This window comes from Hyperolius riggenbachi, chromosome 5 (assembly GCF_040937935.1).
Source record: "Hyperolius riggenbachi isolate aHypRig1 chromosome 5, aHypRig1.pri, whole genome shotgun sequence".
Lineage (NCBI taxonomy): Eukaryota > Metazoa > Chordata > Amphibia > Anura > Hyperoliidae > Hyperolius > Hyperolius riggenbachi.
Window position 1 is genome coordinate 414,909,889 of NC_090650.1, and position 22,210 is coordinate 414,932,098.

General features: G+C 43.9%; 1 protein-coding gene across 1 annotated transcript in view; it reads left to right on the forward strand.

The window, feature by feature from the left end:
• LOC137519170 (protein FAM83A-like) overlaps positions 1-17,758 on the forward strand; it is a 97,457-nt gene extending 79,699 nt beyond the window's left edge. Inside the window, exon 4 of the mRNA XM_068237984.1 lies at positions 14,104-17,758. Within this exon, the coding sequence (XP_068094085.1) occupies positions 14,104-14,764 (661 nt within the window). The 3' untranslated portion in view covers positions 14,765-17,758. The remainder of the gene's footprint in view (positions 1-14,103) is intronic.
• Positions 17,759-22,210: the final 4,452 nt, after the last annotated feature.

A 22,210-nucleotide genomic window follows, 5' to 3' on the forward strand; every position in this document is an offset into this window, starting at 1 on the left:
GTGTGTGTGTGTGTGCGCAGAGAGAGAGAGAGAGAGAGAGACCTTTTTTCACATAGTATGAACAAGATTAATGTATTTAAGTAATTCATCTTAAAAGGTGAAACTTTTAACTCATTCCATGCAAAGTGAGATATTTCAAGGCTTTATTTTCTATAATTTTGATGGTTATGGCTTACAGCTTATGAGAACCCCAAAATCAAAATCTCAGACCATTAGAATATTGTGAAAATGTTCAATATTCTCAGCTCAAATCAGCTAATTAATCCAAAATGCCTGCAAAGGGTTCCTATTTCACATAAGTTTCACCTTTTAGGTTGAATCACTGAAATAAATGGACTTTTGCAAGATATTCTAATTTTTCAAGTCTCACCTGTATATTATTTATGTTTTTGATATGAATATAAGTTAACATTTCGGCATCATATACTTCATGAATTAGTGTGTGTGTGTGTGTGTGTGTGTGTGTGTGTGTGTGTGTCTGTGTGTGTGTCTGTGTGTGTGTGTGTCTGTGTGTGTGTGTCTGTGTGTGTGTGTGTGTGTGTGTGTGTTGCTTATTTGTTGCTTTAACAGAAATTAGTATTTTACCATTGTCATGTTACTCAGATTTAATAATTGATCCCAATGCATAAAGTCAATTACATTTCAGAATTATCGCAAAATATCAAAATATTTGTAGCTCGCTTACAAAAAATTTATAGTATTATTTTTTTTTGTTATGATAAAACAAATATTTGTATTTTTTAATATGACAACCAGAAATATTACAAATAAATATTTTTATATTTTTAGCTGTTCCTGCCGGTTAGACTGGCAACTGTTATGGGATAAAACAGGTTCTTGTTTTTCTGCTGTGTAACAAAAAAAAAGATATCTTCATCACAAAAGACAATGACTTATGTATTAGTTGCCAGGTCACAAGCTTTAGCTCCTGTAAAATGTTATATAATTAAAAATATATTTTAGTACAATGTATAAAAATGAAATAATATTAAAGGCTCCAGTTAAAAAGGATTAACAATATTGAAATTATTGTTTAGTGAAATGGGCCCCAGGATATGCTGTAAAATATTGTTTATAATACCGATACTTTACTATTTCCCACTGTAACCCCTATTTTTATGTTTACTAAAATGTTCACCAGTAAAAGTGATAAAATATTGGTTAATTTAGTGATATTGTACTACTTCATTCATATAGTAAAATATCTTTAATACTTACCAATATTTTACTAACCTAAGCTCTCCCTACGTTCACACAGAACCTTACGATATTTGGGCCAAACCTTAACCTCCCCAATGGTGCCTAACCCTAAGTCACACACCCCTCTCCCAGCGGTGCCTAATCCTAAGACCCTCCCTGGTGATACCTAACCCTAAGACCCCCCCGTTGGTGCCTAACTTTAACTTCCCTGGTATATAAGTTTAAGTAGGTTTGTTGAAAAACAATATTTGTAACAGTTGAAAAAGGTGAAAGCTGCTTGTGGTGGTGCAAAAAGTTGAAATGTAAACAATTTGTTTCTAATGGCCCATACTCACGGGCTACAATTGTCACCGCAACACGTGGCGCGCGCGTGTTGTGGCGACAGGTCGCCCGTGAGTATGAGGCGTTGCACGGGCGCGCACCCTGCTCCATCGCTCGTCCCTGATGTCGCCAGGCGATTGACCGCGGTCAATCGCCTGGCGACAGTTGCCGCCGCAACTGTCGCTAGTCCGCGTGAGTATGCGGACTAGCGACAGCAACATAATTGCAAATAGACGGCGCTTCCGGCGAGGGGGGAGGAACATCGGTGACAGCTTCCGTCGCACAGCTGATCCCTCTTCCGCGTTTGTACGCGGAGGGAGCTGGCGACGAGCTGTCGCTGGCCTGTCGCGCACACGCTCACGTGTGCTGGCGACAGGCCACTTATGTAGCCCGTAAATATGGGCCATAAGAAAGCATAGGGATAGGGAACAGATTAGAAACAAATATTTGTTAAATAGCGGGTTATTGTAATCGATACATATGGTATGCAAATGAAATGTAAAGGTAACAAGCGGTACAGTTGTTTTATATACATACATAGTGCTGTGGCTGGAGGGTGTAATAGTTAAAGAGAGTGTGAAGTGTTTTAAAATACCTGTTTTTATGGTGCAGACCGCTTCAGCATTGTAATCCAAACTGATTTGCCGCATTGCCGTGGCAGAGCGAGGTCTTTTTTATCGCCCTTAAATCCTCGGGGCAAGATTTGGGGCTCCTTCCTGGTAGAGGCAGAGCTTTGCGCAGTAGCTCCATCTCTACTCACGTCAATCTCCGCCTCTCCCCATCCCTCTCAGTCTTCTTTCACTGAGAGGGGCAGGGAGAGGTGGAGATCAGCTGAGATTGATTGGACTGGAGGCAGAGCTACAGCGAAAGCTCTGCCTCCCCCGGGCAGCAAAATCCACGACCTGGAAAGTCGTTGAATTTTGCCACGGGATTTGGGAGGTATAAAGACCTTGTTCTGCCATGGGGATGCAGCAAATTAGTTTAGATTACAATGCTGAAGCAGCCTGCTTCATAAAAACAGGTATTTTAACACGCTTCAGACTCCCTTTAACCATTTCTGCCGCCCGGACGTGCTGTCCCCCGGCAGCCCTGGGATCAGTGAACGGGAACATGGTTCCTGATCACCGATCCGTGTCACCAGCAGAAAAACCGAAGCGCTCTTACTAGAGGCTTCAGTCCTTCTGCAAAAAAAAATTTCCCCGTCCCCCTTGTGCTTCCGGTTAGTGAGAAGCACAAGGAGCACAAGGAGAAGGGGGTATACTACGAACATTTTTTAAATTATAAGCTTGCAAATAGTGATGGACGCAAAACGGAAAAAATGCACCTTTATTTCCAAATAAAATATTGGCGCCATACATTGTGATAGGGACAAAATTTAAATGGTGTCAAAACCGAGACAGGCAAATAAAATACATAGGTTTTAATTATGGTAGCGTGGATTATTTTAAAGCTATAATGGACGAAAACGGAGAAATAATGAATTTTTTCCATTTTTTTCTTATTAATCCTGTTAAAATGCATTTATAAAAAAATAATTCTTAGCAAAATGTACCACCCAAAGAAAGCCTAATTAGTGGCGGAACAAACAAGATATAGATCAATAAATTGTGGTAGTGATAAAGTTATTAGCGAATGAATGGGAGGTGACAATTGCTCTGGTGCATAAGGTTGAAAATTATTCCCGGCGGGCTGAAATGGTTAAAGGACACCTGAGGCGGAAAAAAAAAAAAATGAAATAAACGATTGTATCTATCTTTGTTCTCCTAAAAATGACTTTATAAGACATTCCACAGTTTTATTTTATGTTTCAATCTACTTTTTAAGTTTTAACTGTTTTATTGTTTTTGCTCAATGACACATTCATTGAAGTATGCCAGAGCCAAACTGTATGAACTATTGTGCCATTTTATCTCTTTCCTGCTGTCAGAAGCCATTTTCTGCTAGGAAAGTATTTTATAGTTGGAATTTTTTTTTTTTATCAGTGAGGGTCATACTGGAGTCAGACAGTACTGAGTCAGCCACTTACATACCTGATATTTAAAGAGACACTGAAGCGAGACTAAATCTCGCTTCAGCTCTCATATATAGCAGGGGCACGTGTGCCCCTGCTAAAACGCCGCTATCCCGCGGCTGCACGAGGGTCCCTTCACCCCCAACCCACCCCCCGCAAAAGTTGGTCGGAAAGTTGGTCGTAGGATTTGTCTTCCTGGAGGCAGGGCTAACGGCTGCAGCCCTGCCTCCAGTCGTGTCTATCAGACGCGCATCGCCGCCTCTCCCCCGCCCCTCTCAGTGAAGGAAGACTGAGAGGGGCAGGGGAGAGGCGGAGATACGCGCTGACAAACGCGCGTGGGGCGGGGCTGAGGCGGTTAGCCCTGCCCCAATGCGGAAGCGCTCCCCTGCATTACGGAGGGGATTTGGGGGGACAGGGACCCCCGTTTAGCCGCGGGATAGCGGCGTTTTAGCAGGGGCACACGTGCCCCTGCTATATACTGTATGAGGTCTGAAGCGAGATCTATTCTCACTTCAGACTCTCTTTAACTTTTTCAGACAGAGAAAGAAAAAAAGGAACACAGCCTAGTTATTTGTGTGCTTGGCACTGTACATACACATGTCTATCTCATCATGTCACATGTCAGTTCGGGTATCCTTTAAAAGCTCTGCCTCTGATACAGAAGACCTGGGTTCCAATCTTGGCTCTTCCTGTTCAGTAAGCTAGCACCTATTCAGTAGGACAAGATGCCCTAACACTGCTACTGCCTATAGAGCGAGCCCTAGTAGCTGCAGCTCTGGCGCTTTGAGTCCGCCAGGAGGAAAGCACAATATAAACGTTCTGTGTCTGTGTCTCTTGTTATACCCTTGGGGCGAATATAGAAAAGCTTTGCATTGATGTGAATGGGACACCATTTTTAATAGGTGTCATTATTACGTTCTACCCCTGGAAGAGCAGCAGCATACAGAGACCGTAGTGCTGGACTGGTGTACAGTTTACAAAGTATACAGGCTACTGCAGAAATGGATTAAGCTGAAATGGAGCCCTAGGCAAGATAACAGTATTTGCCCCTCGCTGATGGTCACCTGGCTTTTTTTTAGTAAGATTTGTTGGGGGCCAGCATCCACTAGTCCCTAGACTCTCTCCAGGCCTTAGGAAACTGCCTAGGTTTTCCTTGTGGATGATCCGGTTCTGAGTTGCTATGAAGGTGAACTGTTTCTGACATTTGCCAACCTGGGATACGTATAACTCCCCTTCAATACAAAAACAAAAGTTTGCTTTCTTAACCCATTCGCGTTCCGTCGTTTTCACTTGAAAAATGTTCACCTCCCATTCATTAGCCTATAACTTTATCACTACTTATCACAATGAACTGATCTATATCTTGTTTTTTCCGCCACCAATTAGGCTTTCTTTGGGGGGTACATTTTGCTAAGAGCCACTTTACTGTAAATGCATTTTAACAGGAAGAATAAGAAACAAAACGAAAAAAAATCATTATTTCTCAGTTTTCAGCCATTATAGTTTTAAAATAATACATGCCTCCATAATTAAAACTCACGTATTGTATTTGCCCATATGTCCTGGTTATTATACCGTTAAAATTATGTCCCTATCACAATGTATGGCGACAATATTTTATTTGGAAATCAAGGTGCATTTTTTCCGTTTTGCATCTATCACTATTTACAAGTTTAAAATAAAAAAAAATATAGAAATATTTCATCTTTACATTGATATTTAAAAAGTTTAGACCCTTAGGTAAATATTTACATGTTTTTTTTTATTATTGTAATGGTTTTTTTTTTTTTATATTAAACATTTTATTTTGGTATTTTTGGGAGGGTGGGATGTAAAGTATAGTTTTATAATGTAATTGTGTGTTGTTTTTAATTTTTTTTACTTTTAGTTGTAGTTTTACTTTTTGGCCACAAGATAGCGGCCATGAGTTTGTTTACATGACGTCACTCTAAGCGTAACACACGCTTAGAGTGATGCAGGGGGGAGGCAACAGACAGAAAAAGCACAGCTTCCGAGAAAAGCTGTCGCTTTTTCAGCGGGGGAGAGGAATCAGTGATCGGGCACCATAGCCCGATACATTGATTCCGTGGCTACCGAATCCGCGGCTGGGAGTGCGCGTGCATGCGCGCGATCGGCCGCGGGAGCGCGCATGGTTCCTGGATGTAGTTTCTACGTCCAGGAACCAAAATACGTTAAAACAGAAAGAATTTGTGATAATTCAGGTTGGAGTGAGCTTGAGATGTCTCCCAGGACATCACTGCTGAATATATGCAAATTAACCATTGTACCCTTAGAAGCTAAACACACCTCCAGAACCGCTGGAATGCAATGATGTGTCAGCTTGTTAATTTGTACAGAGCCATAATAATCCAACATGCATACAGACTGTTTCGGATTGTTTGATCCTCATCAGTGCATGGCATGGATTACTTTGGCTCTATGCAGTAGGGCTTGTAACACCGAGAGGCACAGACTAACCAGCAAGCTCATGGTGACTCAGAACTCATTGGAGTGTGTAAGGGACTACAATGGTCCTAAAAGCCCCCTTACTAAGATGTTAAGAAAAACAAAAGTTTGCTTTCTTAAAACAGAAAGAATTTTTGATAATTCAGGTTGGAGTGAGCTTGAGATGTCTCCCAGGACATCACTGCTGAATATATGCAAATTAACTATTGTTACCCTTAGAAGCTAAACACACCTCCAGAGCCGCTGGAATGCAATGATGTGTCAGTTTGTTAATTTGTACAGAGCCATAATAATCCAACATGCATACAGACTATTTCGGATTTTTTTTTTTTTTTTTTTTTTTTTTTTTTTTTTATTTACCTCAGATTAGTCTTAATCTCTCCATAGAGACATAAATGCCCCTTAAAAGAGGAATCAGTCCAATCATCATATGGCGTTTATTTTTTTAAACTTTTTTCTTAGGTCATAAAAAATCAATATTCTCCAGAAATTAATTTTCCCCACACTCTTTCCTGTTTAGACACATAACACCCCATTATCCTCACAGTCATATCATCCTGATGATAATCTGACATGTTATAATAATACACCTGCATCCTTCTTACAAGCCACAATGGAAACCCATACCTCCTCGCTGTTATAGCGGTATCTTCTCCAAGCATCTCTCTTATTACAATCTTTATGCGTAAAGTAACATTATCCGACATACTATTCCACAACTTATTCGTCTCTTCTACCACCTTCACAATCTCTTTAACACAACTTCTAGTTTGTATCACACAGTCCCTCTCAAGTGGCTCATAATACTGCCTATCCAGCCGCACACTGGGTATACTATGTTCCAATAACACAGTCTGATCACCTCCTTCTCTCCCAGACGCTGCAACGCATCTCCTGGGCTGCGGAGCAGGGCTGTCCGGCTGCCCAGCATCTTCCACCTGAACTTCCATCTCATCATCCGAATCTTCCAGTACAACATACGGATTAGGTGACAGGGGCACCTCTGGAGCACTCCCTACCCCCAACTTCAGCTTCTTACCCCCTCCTACTCTGCTTTCCTCCTCCTTCCTCAGCCTCCCCCTCCCTCCATGCCTCATCCTTGACTTCTGCTTCTCCCACTCCATCTTATCCTGCTCCTCCTTTTTATCCATCTCTGCACCCCAATCTATGGGCTCCTCTCCCCCCCGTGCCTCCTTTACCTCACCAGAACCTACTAGCTTCGGCAGCAACACCGCACTCTGCTTCTTCTGCACCTTGGCCACACCCCCCACTCCTGAGGAACTACTACTCCCAGCTCGGCTACTCTGCACCTTCCCGCTGCCCATCCCACTGCTCACCTTACCTTTGCATACTGACTCCTCCCTCCTCTCTGGCTGACCCGCCTCCTCCCGCCGTCTCCCCCGCTCCTGGGTGACCCCCTGCCCCTCACTCACCCCCGCAATCACCTCCGCAGTCTTCCCAACACCGGACCCACTCTGCACAGCCACTTTCCGTGCCAGGGCCTCCTCCTCCCGCAGCACGGCTTGCACACAAGTAGCGTCACCCACCGGCTCCTCCTCCCCAGACACGTCACCATCTGCCGGTGCAGCTCCGCTCACTCTCTCTCCACGAGTCTCCTCCTCCATTCGCTCCACAGCCTGAACACAAGAATCATCACCCACGGACTCCTCAGCCGTCACATTCCCATCTTCCGCAAACCTATCCGCCTGGCTGCACGGACTCTCACCAGCCACTCCCACAATCACTCCAGCCACTCCCACACCAGTCACCTCCGCAATCACAGCCGCTGTCACCTCCGCCGCACGCTCGTCACTCACCCCAGTCTCGTGGCGGCCATCCTCCTCACTGTACTCATCACCCTCCTCACTCTCCACATCCAGCAGCCCAACATCCGCCTCCTCACCACCCAGCGTCACATCCATCACAGCCGCATCATCCAGCAACTCCTCCAACTCCCCAATCACATCGGCAACAGTATCCAGAGACGCCGAGAGCGGGACCACCTCACTGACGTCACCACTCTCAGCACCCACACCAGTCACCTCCCCACGCTCCACAGACACCTCCCCATTCGCTGCAGCCCCGCTCTCCTGACCACGCCCACCACTCTCTGCAGCAGTCACGTGAGACGCCAAGCCGGCAGAACCTCCGCCCTCCTCTGCCACCGGCCCGGACGCCTCCCTCCGCTCCTCAGCATCAGGTACAGTATCAGGTACAGTATCAGTAGCACGTAACACATCAGCAGCAGCAGCCAGCACAGAGCGCCCGGTGGTATTAGCACCCCAGCCAGCAAACATATTACGGCTCTCCCGAGCCACCTCAGCGTAGGAGAATAAGCTCCTCCCCCTGGTCATCTTACAGTCTCGTGCCATGTGCTCGGCCGACCCGCAGAGATCACACACACGGGGGGCCGGGCACGCAGAGGCCATGTGTCCCTTCAGCCTACAAATGCGGCAGGCTGCCTTATTGGGGCACTGGTCCCTGAAATGGCCATATAGGAAACAATATCGGCAATACTTCGGCTGCCCCTGGTAGTACACCGTGCATCTCTCACCTGCCACGGTAAAGGCAGCCGGAGGGTGCACAGTGCCACCGTACCCATCAGAGTCTTTCTTCAAAACCACCTTAAACTTGATCTTACTCCGATACATCTTATAAGGGTTATACAGTTTCTCAGCATTACCAATATCCTCACAATATTGCTTCAAAAAGGTCCTCACTGTGTGCACTTCCATAAACGGGTTCAAACAATGGACAGTCAAATACTTCACCCCAGGGTCAAACATGGGAGTGATCTGGATCTTCTGCAGCACAGGATAAGTCCCCTCCAGAACCAGCTTCTTCCAATTTTCACACAGTGCAAGACATTTCTCCTCGGTATAAAGAGAAAGATCATAAGTGCCCAATTCCACAAACTCCTGAATGGCATAGATCTCTGTTACCTGTAGGTCTAGGATATCCAGCAGCACATCGACACAGACCGTCTTCAGACCGATTTCCTTCACCGCCTCCTTATCCACCTGAATTCGCACAGAATTGCGCAGTGGCGTTCTCCTGGGCTCCGTCATCGCAGCAACCAGCTAGATGACCTTCGCCCCTCTGATGTACCCGGGGCCCCCAAAAGGAGACCCCCCACTAAACCTCCTGACTCAGAACCAAATACAGACACACTTGGTCTAAGACAAAAGGCCGAGCGGCGATGCACAGCCTGATTCGGATTGTTTGATCCTCATCAGTGCATGGCATGGATTACTTTGGCTCTATGCAGTAGGGCTTGTAACACCGAGAGGCACAGACTAACCAGCGAGCTCATGGTGACTTAGAACTCATTGGAGTGTGTAAGGGACTACAATGGTCCTAAAAGCCCCCTTACTAAGATGTTAAGAAAAACAAAAGTTTGCTTTCTTAAAACAGAAAGAATTTTTGATAATTCAGGTTGGAGTGAGCTCGAGATGTCTCCCAGTGCATCACTGCTGAATATATGCAAATTAACTATTGTTACCCTTAGAAGCTAAACACACCTCCAGAACCGCTGGAATGCAATAATGTGTCAGTTTGTTAATTTGTACAGAGCCATAATAATCCATAATAATCCCCTGGAATAAAATGCTATAATTGCCTAATTGACGAGAGGAAAGTTGGAACTGATTTTGTAATTTTTGTTATACATCCACTTATCCTTTGGATGGTTCTGGCGGGTCACGGTCTCCAGCAAGGGCAAGTCCACGCAGCTCTTACCATTGATCAGTGTACACATCGGAATAATAATGATCTTGTTTACCCTCGAGGCTGAATGGATGCAAAAGCCAAGTGTCAATAAGATGATCTACAATTCAGCTGTTTGTGTCTCTACTTGTCCATGATTACCCATCAGTGTCAGGAGATATGCAGATCTTTCTGTGCTACATTCTTGTGTCAGTAATCAGTGCAATATGGGGACCACACTCTCCTCCAACGTGAGAAAGATCTATCTTCATGTTATAATTATGTATTGTATTTATAAAGCTATAACATATTACGCAGAGATGATCAATGAGAAGGGTTACAGACATCGCTAACAAGGGGTGACAGACAGAAAAGTAGCACAAAGTCGTACAAGATACATGAGCGTGCCATTTGGAAACTGGTCTTTGAGACCTGGTAATTTAAAGGACAACTGAAGTAAGATGGATATGGAGGTTGCCATATGTATTTCCTTTTAAACAATACACATTGCATGGCTGTCCTCCTGATCCTCTGCCTCTAATGCTTTTAGCCATAGACCCTGAACAAGCATGTAGAAGATCAGGTGTTTCTGACATTTTTGTCAGATCTGACAAGATGAACTGCATGCTTGTTTCTGGTGTGATTCAGACACTACTGCAGCCAAATAGATCAGCAGGGTTGCCAGGGTACTGGTATTGTATAAAAGGAAATAATATGGCAGCCTCCATATTCTACTCACTTCAGTTGCCCTTTAAGTCTCTCTTTAATTATTTTAGTACAGTAGACAGAAGAACTGAAGTCAAAATAATATAATGAATAAAATTGCTAATTGTTTACAATATTCATTTATAGATTATTTAGTTGGTGTTACCCCATTGTAAAATCTTTTCTCTCCCTGATTTACTTTCTGAAATTTATCACTGGTGGTGACATGTTTAGCACTGGCAGGTGATCTCTGGGAAACTTTGTTTACTAAAAGAGTTCTAAAGCCAAACATCTCTGGTCTCCCAGAAAGCTCTGGGGGGAGGAGAGAATTCCATATAATAAACAGCCTAGGCTAAGCCTGTAGAAATTTGTTTCTGACGGTTTGAAAAGTTCAGCGGAAGAGCGATTTCTGAGTTTCTGATCGGAAATGGGCTTATTGTGGCAGAAATTGGTATTCCGCGGAAATACCGAATTACTGCAACTTGGAAATTTTAGCCCAATTTCAGAACTCGTAAATATTGGATCAATCAGAGAATGCAGAATGTTTCAGCGGAAATTGGATTACTGCGGTAGTTTAAGGCTAATCGGAAGATTTCTGTGATATTTGTCCAATCAGAGAATGCAGAAGCTTATTGCAATTGCCAGCCAGAAATGCGTTTTTCTCATAATAGCTTGAGATGGCCCGAACAGTTTGCCGGTGAGCAGTATTCTGTGAACAGCTGTGTTGGCATTCGCGGCGCACAGCAAACATTTGGCGTGTTCGATTCGCCGCCTATACATCATCATTGAGCTAAACTTTGACCCCTTACCTCATAGTCAGCAGAGACATGGCAGCCAATCAGCTAGCACCCCCTCTTGGACCCCCCTATCAAAAAGCAGTTGCGGTGGCCATATTGGATTAATTCTCTGCTGGCTGCTGACTGTTAGTGGGAGCAGGGTCAGACTTGCTGCAGATAGGTAGGGAAAGCATTAGCTAGGCCTGTGTTCTTGTTCCTCACTTGCTGTGAAAGTGTGTGACACTCCACAGTCCACTGACATCCAGAGCTGTGTGCACACTACTGATGTTGCCTCATTACATTGCAGGCACAGAACCACTCCAGTGCATTACTATTTCACTGTATTCTGATAGTACTATTGTACCTCTCTGTGTGAGACACTCCACAGCCCACTGACACCAGGGACGGATCTAGGGGGGGGGCAGACGGGTCTCTTGCCCCAGGCGCAATTTGTGGAATTCTTAAAAAGGCGGCAAAATTTGGATGGGGAATGGCAGTTTAGGCGCCAAACCCTGACCTTTAGGCGCCAAAACCTGATCTTGCCCCAGGCGCAACTTGGTCTAGATCCGTCTCTGACTGACACCCAGAGCTGTGCATAATGTGATTCCTGCCCTTTAGGGATTAAAATCCGACGGGTCAACTCCGTAATTTTTGGTGGGACTTTTGGCATGGATCCCCCTCCGGCATGCCAGAGTCCACGTATTACACCCCTTGAAACAAGTTTTCCATCACTTTTGTGGCCAGAAACAGTCTTTGTAGGTTTTAAAATTCACCTGCCCATTGAAGTCATGGTGGTTCGCCAGATTCGCCTGTTCGTGAACATTTACGGAAGTTCATGTTCGCCATTTCCTGAACGGAAATTCTGTGCTCGCAACATCTCTGATAATAGCGTACATCTGAAAGAAATAGCGGATTCTGCTATTTTCTTATTTTTTTTTACAATTAACTAACTTTATTGACAAAAAAAATTATTCGATAAATCTGCGAAATTCGGAAAATCAGATTTCCACAGAAATCTGTGGAATCAGAAAGTTACTTTTTGGAAAATCATTGGAATCGGAAATTTGTCATTTTCGACCATTCCTAGTCTTTACATCCGTTTTGTGTACAGGCAGGAACAGAGATCTGGGGACTTCATTGTTTTGCATACACCATCGAAGCCTGATTTAATAAAGTTTTCTCTTTAACTTTCTCACAGGAGATGTTTCCAGGCTTTTTTTTTTTTATCAACCACTTATCGGGCCGGTGCCACTATATCTAGGCCCCTTAAAACCTCAACTTAGCTCCAGGGGCCTAGATCGCCATGATCGCCCTCACAGTGCGTGCATGCTACTGTGCGTGTTTTTGTTGCTCCCCATTACACGTGTTCCTATTCACCGATCAAAGTGCTGTGATCAGTGATCACCGACATCAGTGAGATGCCGGTGGTCATTGACAAAGGTGAAAGTAAAAACATTCACACAACACTTCCTGTGTGCTGTTCACAGTACACAGGAATAAAGTGCGGGGACATCTAGTTGCCAAGAAGTAAAAAGACACCTATATCCATTAAATTAAATAAAAATAAATAAACCCTTCACTATTTAACCCCTTACCTCCCCCCCCCCCCCCCCCCCCCATAGTTACCAAAATAAAACACTTGTGAAAAAAGTGACATTTAAAAAAAAAATACATAGTTACCTTAGGGACTCAACTTTTTAAATACGTATGTGAGGGTATATTACTGTTCTTTTTGCAAATAATGGCTTGTAATTAGTAATATAGTGTAAACAAAGAAAACTGGAAAAATACACCTTTATTACTAAATAAAATACTGTCGCCATACATTGTACTAGGGACATAATTTAAATATTGTAATAGCTGGGACAAATGGGCAAATCAAATGGGTGGGTTTTATCCACAGTAGCACATTTTATTTTAAAATTAAAATGGCTGAAAACTGAGAAACATATGCATTTCTCTTATTATTTCCATTAAAATGCATATAGAATAAAATAATTCTTAGCAAAAAGTACCACTCAAAGAAAGCCTGAGGGCTCTTTAACACCTACGGTGTTTTGCGTTTTTTTAAAGCGCCGGCAATTTTCAAAATCGCCCAAAAAAGCGCTTGTGCAATGATTCGCTATGAGAGGCTTCACATCTGAGTGGTTCGTTTTCAATCCACTCAGCAAAGCGCTGCCTGTACCATTTTCTGTGTGTTTTTGCTCAATTGAAGGTATAGCGATTTCCCCAGCACGCACACAGCTAAGAGCTGAGAGGAGAAACCCCTCCCCCCCCCCCAAAAAAAATGTTTTTTTTTTATTGCTGCCATCAGCGATTTCGATTTTAGATTTGAACAAAGCCTAAATGGCGGCAAAATGGCAAGATATACTTCATTTTGGTGAGATGAGTAGTGATTAAGTTATAAGCGAATGGAAGGGAGGAGCACTGAAATGTGACAATTGCTGTGGTCCATAAGGGGAACACAACCTGTATCGGTCATGTAGAATAACTTTCTGCACCCAGCAAGCCAACTAAATATTCCAAATAAGATGTGCCAAGTTAAATTATGTTCAATATCATTATTTTTTCTGCTCATTTTGTAGATAAGATGAGAAAACAGAAATTAGAACTCGGGAGAGAAAAGTCAAAAATCTCCCATTTTCCTTCTGCTGGTTCTGCATAAATTGATTTGCATTTATACATAGATCTTCAGCACAGATATAACAGAGATGAGGTTAGAACCTTTCAGCGCTGCAGAGAGGTTGTGCAGAAGAGGATTATGATCTGGCCAAGAATAAGAGAAAGGAATTCAGACTATTGTAACAAATGAAGGGTTTTTTTGACTGTTCGTTGTTTGGACTTGTATAGAAATGTCTCTTTCTTTTGGAAAAATCTATAAATCAGTTCATTCTAACAATGCTTTTGTTGTGTTTCCAGCTTCACGTGGCTCTCAGGACAAGTTCACAGAAGCTTCTTGTGTAAGTTCTCTGGACAAGTGGTTGAGCTATTCGATGAGGAGTTCCGACACCTCTATGGTAAATCCAAGGCAATGATGGGCATTAAGTCTCCTGTGCCCATGAAACCCGTGCTGAGGAGAGAAGACAGCGGGTTGAGCGCGATGACGGACAGTAGCACGCAGGAAAGTGCAAACACCACCTCCGAACCTCTAAGCGGATCCCCTGCAACCAGCATCTCCCAAGTTTCACAGCGTCCACCATCCCCTACGATCGACACGCCTGTTCAATCTCCCGCTAAGTCATCAGTTGAGACACCAGTTCAGTCCCCAGTTCAGACAACGGTTCAGTCCCCAAGTCGGTCCCCAGTTATGTCCCCTGTTCAGTCAACAGTTCAGTCCCCAGTCCAATCTGCACTTCAACGTATGAATTCTTTCCATGGCTACAATTCTCTCCGAACTCCTCTATCACCAACCAACTACCAGGGGAACTATCATCAGAGGAACTTTCTACCTGAGTCACCAACACATCAGTTCAACAAAAATAACATCATCTACCGATCCTTGAGGACTCGCCGAGAAGAGCTACTGAGCCCAAGGTTCACCCAAGGGTGGAGAGTGTTCTCTAACCCCACCATGATCTAATGCATAGCATTGTCTTACTATGGACTGGTATGAAATGCACTGAGCAGATATGAGCTCTGAATGTAAGGTTAAAAAAAAGCAAAACATAGATTAAAAAATGCATTGTTTCATTTACAAAAAACAATCAGTATTGAAACGGACTGCAGAACAATGTCTCATTTTTAGTTTCATAGACAGGAAAGGCTTAGCTGTCTCCAAGGAAAGGTGCTGGTGCTATGCAGTGGAGTAGCTCTAAAGCCATAGGCTCCAAGAAGATCAGGACCAATTCTAGACATTCTGAAGCCTGAAGCAAACTTTGGAGGATGCACCCAAGCGCAGTGATTGGCCCAATGATGGTGGCATGGTCCTGCTCGCGAGACCATCAGCACCAGTTAGCAAGAGGGCCAGCAGGTGTCCACGACGGGCCGGTCTGGTGCCAGCACTCCCGCCTGATTGGTCTTGTGCCAAAGCTTTCCCTCTGACTGGCCATGGTGAGCTCTCGCCAGTGATCGGGTTTTACCATAGCATCCCTTGATAAGACCTCACCTGCTTATGATGTCATAGGGAAGGACGTAAGGTGCCACTGGTCAAGTAGGACGGGGATTTGGGGATGCGTAGATGAGGAGAGTAGTGTGTGTTCCAGTAAGGCGGGTGGGGAAGTGGACAGGAGGCAGGCACCAGGTGGCCCAAACTGTTTGTCCAAACGCCGCCCCCTAGATTTTGCCACCTGACTCACATGATTCAGGTGGCTACATGATAGGTCCGCCCCTGAGTAAGACTAGTATTCTAGGGCTTCACTCAGGACAACATTACACAGGGCACCTGCAGCGCTGCCCTTTCTTTCAAACTCCAGGAATATTCTTTATAGGAATAGCAGCAGTGACACCATGACACATACCTGACCCCTGAGGGATGAACAAGTCATTAGCACTATACAATAGTGGAGATCATCACCACTGTAAGATCAATGAAGGGTTGAAGCAGTGGCTAAGGCAGATCTCTAGGTGCACCCTGTGGAGCAGAGAACTGGTTGTGATCACAACCTCTACAATTCTTATCCTTTGCCAGTACCAGTTTATATGGTTCCAGTGTGTATGAAATCAGGTGACCCTCACCAGGGATAAAAGCACTGATAAATATGCAGGTAGGTACTCCACAAACCTTTATTGTAACAACACAAAAGTAGAAACAATCGCTCACATCGTGGTTGCTGCACAACAGAGACCCAATAAAAGGCTTGAAGAGCTAAAGGTGCTTCCCAGAGGACTACAAAAGCCGAAACCGGCCGGAATTGACTTGAGAGTGGGCATCTCAAGGTTTTTACCATTTGTATGATTAGCACTTTTAGTGCGTGAAGGCTTTTATTAATGGAATGGGCCCCTGTTGTGCAGGACCCGCAATGTGAGTGATTGTTATAAAAAAGGGTTGTGGAGTACTTACCTGCATACTCATCCCTGGTGATGGTCACCTTGTCTTTGTGAGCACTGGGCGCTGCAGGGTTCTGCTTGCTAAAGCTTAGTGTACATCTCACCGTGAAGTTTGTCCGCTACCCTGGTTGCACTTAGTTTTTAGGATAGAGCCAGTCAGGGAGAGGTTCAGGAGATACTGTGACTCCAAGGGGCAGCCTCAGAAGACTTTTTTTGGACAATATTTACAGTACATGACAATATTATTTTTCAAGGTGTCCCACCTTGGTAAACGCTGTTACTACTGAGACAATGCAACATGCCAAGCTTTTAGCCCGATGTTCAAACCGCCGGTAATATTACCAATAGTACCAGTATAGTACCATGGGTTGTGCAATTAGCACGACTCGTGGTACGTTGGTATAGCAAGCATTGGTATGGTAATCCGCAATGAAGTGTACCCATTAAAGCATTAATCCTAAGAAGGATGCCTCTGGATCCTATAGAGGCTTCCCAAAGAGTATTCTGGTCCCTGTGACCCCTCACCTCACCCCAAAGATTTCCATCAAGTGCTTCTCTTCAAGTTTGCACAGGGCAGTGCTGCGTTTTCCCCCAGTATGGCTGCGCCTGCGCAGTAAAGGCGCGTACACACGCCATACTTCCGCACACGACTGGTCCGCCAGACCTTCCAGCTGGGCGGACGTTCTGCCAGTAGCACGTGTGTACGCGCTGTCGGCAGACTGATAAGGCTGTTTCTGAATGATCTGCTGCCTTATCAGTCTGCCGACAGCGCATACACATTCGGGAGGGTCTGGCGGACCCGTCGTGTGCGGAAGTATGGCGTGTGTACGCGCCTTAAGACCGAGCTGCTCCGTGCTACTGTGCAGTCGTGGCCATACTAGCACACCTGCAATACTACTGCAGAAGGGGAGTACAGCCCTGAACTTCAGGAGGGACCCGAGCAGCGGTGGAGGACAGCATGGGTAGCCTCTGGAGGATACAGAGCCTTCCCTCTCCTTAGGTATATCTGTGATTTTTTCCCCCAAGCTTTGGGTTTGAGCAAGCAATATGACACCTACTACCATAGCAACGCTCCTGTTAACCACATGGCCTCAATTCTGGTAGCTATGTGAGGTAAATATTTTTTTGTAGGTAAAATACCTCATGAGGTATTTTCCTCTTTTTTTTAGCAATTCTGAAAAATGTTTCTCCATTTCCGAACATGAGGTAAATGCATAGAGTGAGGTAAAACATGAGGTATTTCAGCAGTAAGCATGCAATAAATAAATAATAGTAGTCTTTCATTGTCTTCCATAAGTTAGGTTGGTCTTTGGAAGATGTTTTTTTAATTTTATTTTATTTGAGGGGGAAGGTGTATTTGATTATGTAGCAGCCTATGAAAAGAATATTTATAGGCATCCCTTATAAAAAAAAAAAATCCAGTAAATATTTGGAGTTTTATTTCTACTATTCTTTTCTATTACACAGCCTGAATAGGAACGACACTAAAACAGCAATAGGAACTCCACTAAAATCTGCAAAATGCATACAAATTGACTTTACCTCCAGGAACTCACCCCCTCCAAGCAGAACACACGACTGTGGATTTTCAGTCAAAACAATTTTATTGGATACTCCAAATAAAGTGCAACGCGTTTTACGGGATACAAACCCGCTTCATCAGGCAATAACAGATAGGAGTAAACAGCATCTGCCAGTATCATCAACACTGAGCGCTTCACAGAGGCGCTCAGTGTTGATGATACTGGCAGATGCTGTTTACTCCTATCTGTTATTGCCTGATGAAGCGGGTTTGTATCCCGTGAAACGCGTTGCACTTTATTTGGAGTATCCAATAAAATTGTTTTGACTGAAAATCCACAGTCGTGTGTTCTGCTTGGAGGGGGTGAGTCCACCACTGCCTCCTCTATTACCAAGATGGGTTTTTAAGTTCTTTTAGTGTTTTTTATCCTATTGGCGCCTCTGTTATCCTATTATCTACATCAAGTCCACCCTTGGTGGAGGGTTGTACCCTTCCTTCTTCAACTACAGAGAGCGACTTTTTAATCCTGAGTGGGGTCAGGACAATCTCCCCACCTGCTTTGACAGTGGTTGCCTACTTGGTAACCCTGGTTTGTGAGTATTAAATTAATATTATTACTCTATCAATTATACCTTACCAGTACATACTACACTATATTGGGCTCTTGGTGTTCTCTCTTTTTCTTTACCTCCAGGAACAGGCAGGTCTTAAACTGATTGGTAAACTATGTGCTAACATGCCCCCTAATTTTCATGAGCATAGCTATTTTCAGTAAAATTAATGCAAATTACCTCATAAATTACCTCATAATTTACCTCACGAGGTAAAACATGACTAAAACCTACCAGAATTGCTAAATGTCATTACCTCATGAGGTAAATTACCTCACATGAGGTAATATGTTTGAAAACCCTACCAGAATTGAGGCCACTGTAGGTTGCTCTAATTGAGCAGCGCATGATACTCTACTGGCATTAGTACCAGTAATACAGATGTTTTGTGTATCAGGGCCATTTTCTCTTATATCACTTTAGTACTGTTTTAAGGCAAATGAATGGCCTTTGTACGATCAGTTCTGGAGGGAAATATTTATTGCCCGGAGCCCAGTTTAGACTTGAACAATTTAGAATGACTTTTTTTGTACATTGTATTGTTACATTTGGGAAGTATTCCCACAACTCAACCAGGAAGTGTTGTAAGATGAGACAGGCAAAAACAGCGCAGGTAATTTGGGCGCACCATGAGTCGCCATAGGCTATAATGTGAATTACAGTTATAACGACGCTCAGACAGTAATTTGGGCACCATCAAAAGACGGAGCCCAAATTACTATAAAAATTGCCTTAATGACATGCATGCATTTTTAGAGGGGTCGTTAAGTAACTTTGTGTTCTCTCGATAAAATGCATTGTACATTATTGTATTTGCCTGATGTTTTTGTTATTCGAGGAGAATGGTCTGTTAGCGGAAGTTTCCATATGACATCTCCTCCGCAGGACTTTGTATCTTTTAGTCTTTGCTGCTGCTTGAGTGCTTCTGTGTTACAAGTGATTTTCCTTGATTTGAACGAGGATTGTAATGACAGCCGACTGTTTGGTCACCTAGAGGTCTCATGATGGGCATCCAAAACCAAGATTAATATTTCATTGTGTTATTGGATATTGTGGAGAGGGGTGATTGTGGGTATTTCGTGCTGTCTGTTGCCCCATCTGACAAAAAGTGGGTAAATCTTTTTCTTTTCATTTAATTTAAAGAGAACCCGAGGTGGGTTTGAAGAATGTTATCTGCATACAGAGGCTGGATCTGCCTATACAGCCCAGCCTCTGTTGCTATCCCAAACCCCCCTAAGGTCCCCCTGCACTCTGCAATCCCTAATAAATCACAGCCACGCTGCTGACAAACAGCTTGTCAGAGCTGGCTGTGTTTATCTCTATAGTGTCAGTCTGCTGCTCTCCCCGCCTCCTGCAGAACTCCAGTCCCCGCCTGCATCCCTTCCCTCCCTGCTGATTGGAGGAAAGGGACGGGGCAGGGACCGGAGCTATGCAGGAGGCGGGGGAGCAGCTGAGACTGACACTACAGATGTAAACACAGCCTCACAGCACGGCTGTGATTTATGAGGGATTGCAGAGTGCAGGGGGACCTTATTGGGGTTTGGGATAGCAACAGAGGCTGGGCTGTATAGGCAGATCCAGCCTCTGTATGCAGATAACATTCTTTAAACACACCTCGGGTTCTCTTTAAACACTCTAGGACTGGATTGTTCTGGCCCTTTAAGGACCAGAGCCATCCTTTCCCTGTTTAGACATGTAATTACTGTGATTGGCTCACAGTAATCACGCGGTCAAGAGCCAATGAAATCAGCGAGCGGGTGCAGAGACGCAAACAACGTCTCAAGACCATGCTGCGGGGCTTATTGAAATCTACACCATGGCAGGAATAGCAGCACCCAAACAGGGCATAGATTTCAGTTACCAAGGTCCTGTGTAAAACCTTCAATTTCCCATTTGTTTGTTTAAATAATCAATTATATGGAATAATATCTAAAAAAAATTTTTTAAGTTGGAAAATCAATCAATTTTCTTTGGATTATCTATGGGCCTTAAAGAGGAACTCCAGTGAAAATAATGTAAAATTAAAAAAATGCTTCATTTTTACAATAATTATGTATAAATGATTTAGTCAGTGTTTGCCCATTGTAAAATCTTTTAAATCCCTGATTTACATTCTGACATTTATTACATGGTGACATTTTTACTGCTGGCAGGTGATGTAGCTGCTGCATGCTTTTTTGGCAGTTGGAAACAGCTGTAAACAGCTATTTCCCACAATGTAACAAGGTTCACAGACCGGAAACTGCCAAGAGTACCACAGTCCTCAGAGTTTCCTGTGGGAGGGGTTTCACCACAATATCAGTCATACAGCGCCCCCTGGTGGTCTGTTTGTGAAAAGGAATAGATTTCTCATGTAAAGGGGGGTATCAGATACTGATTGGGATAAAGTTAAATTTTTGGTCGGAGTTTTTCTTTAAAGTGGACCCAAATTAAAAATACAAGATTTCAGAAATAAAATCTATTTTCTAAAGTATAATAATAAATAACAGCCTTTTTTTCAGCTGCATGATGACAAATATAAAATATTTTACATTTATTGGAGAAACCCCTCCCTTCCTTTCAAATTGCCGGGACAGAATCCGGCAAACTGGTGGAGTAGGAGGTGTCCAGTAAAGGAGGAATTGCTAATGGCTGCCACCTGTATAACCCTAGTTATGCAAAGAGAAGGGTGAAAAGCATGCACTGAAATGCTCATAGGCTTGAAGGAGTGTTTATTTATCTTTGTATGTGTCAGAGTGGTGCGGCTAAACATTTTGAATTAAAAAAATGTTTGGTTTGGGTCCGCTTTAATGTAGAATTTTGATAATTTTTTTATAAAAAGAAATTCTGAAAATTTTTCAGGGAAAATTGAATAGTGTATGGTGGATTGGTTTTTTTGTAACAATACAATCAAAGAAAAAAAAAAGCGTTTGAATTTATAAGATCTGAGAAAATGTAGGGTGTATGGCCACCTTAAGAGGTATGATTGGATTGGGCCAGAAATTGAATTACTATCTACAGCATCTTCAAGGTTTATTTGTGGAAAAAGATTTAACAATCGCCCGTCTCTCTCTCCAGTCAGGGAGTACCCATGCATTTGTTGATTTTGCGTGCTGAGTGACCTTTCAATCCAATCAGAGGACAATCGGTACCACAACATGGCGACCTGGTTGATCTTTCAATCGATTTCCAGCCAAAATCAGCTGAAAGGATCGACTGGGCATGATGGAAAACCTTGATCCCAAAGGCTCGATCGGGGATGCGGTGGTAACAGCGTTAGATTTCCCGATGACCGAAGGACTCTGGCTGGTGTTCCCTCAAGCATATGTACCCCGACTTGTGGAGTCCTCCAGTGTCTGCTATATCTGCGAGCGCCTATACCATGTGACGCTGATGCATGTAGTGACATCACTACATATGTCAGTGCCGCGTGGTACAGATGCTCGATGTGATGCCAAACACTGCAGCCTTTAACATTGCACATAAGGGATGGGTGGCTGCAGGAAAATTTCCAGTAGGTTTCCTGCTGAAATCTGCATGCAGTGTGTGTGGGCGGGCAATAGATCCACCCAGGCCCGGATTTCGATCAGAGGAGCCTATAGGCACAGATGTCCTGGCTCCCTAGACTCCGCCCTCCATGAACCTACAAAGCCCCGCTGAACCAACCACACCACAAGTGTGCTGGCTGTCCCAGCTGTCACTTCTACCTTACTTCCCTTGCCCATCATATGCAGCTACAGGTGCAACTTAGTTTTAGGTAGCCAAAGCTATCTTTCCTCAGTGTTAATTAGAGGTGCCCCCAACTGAAGGGAGATCTGTTCAGTGGAATGAGGAGAGCCCGAGACCCAGCTAAATCTCTTATTTAAACTCTGCATAGGTAAGATGGGAGGCAGGCACTTGGGGAGGGGAGTGAGCCACCTTTCCATCA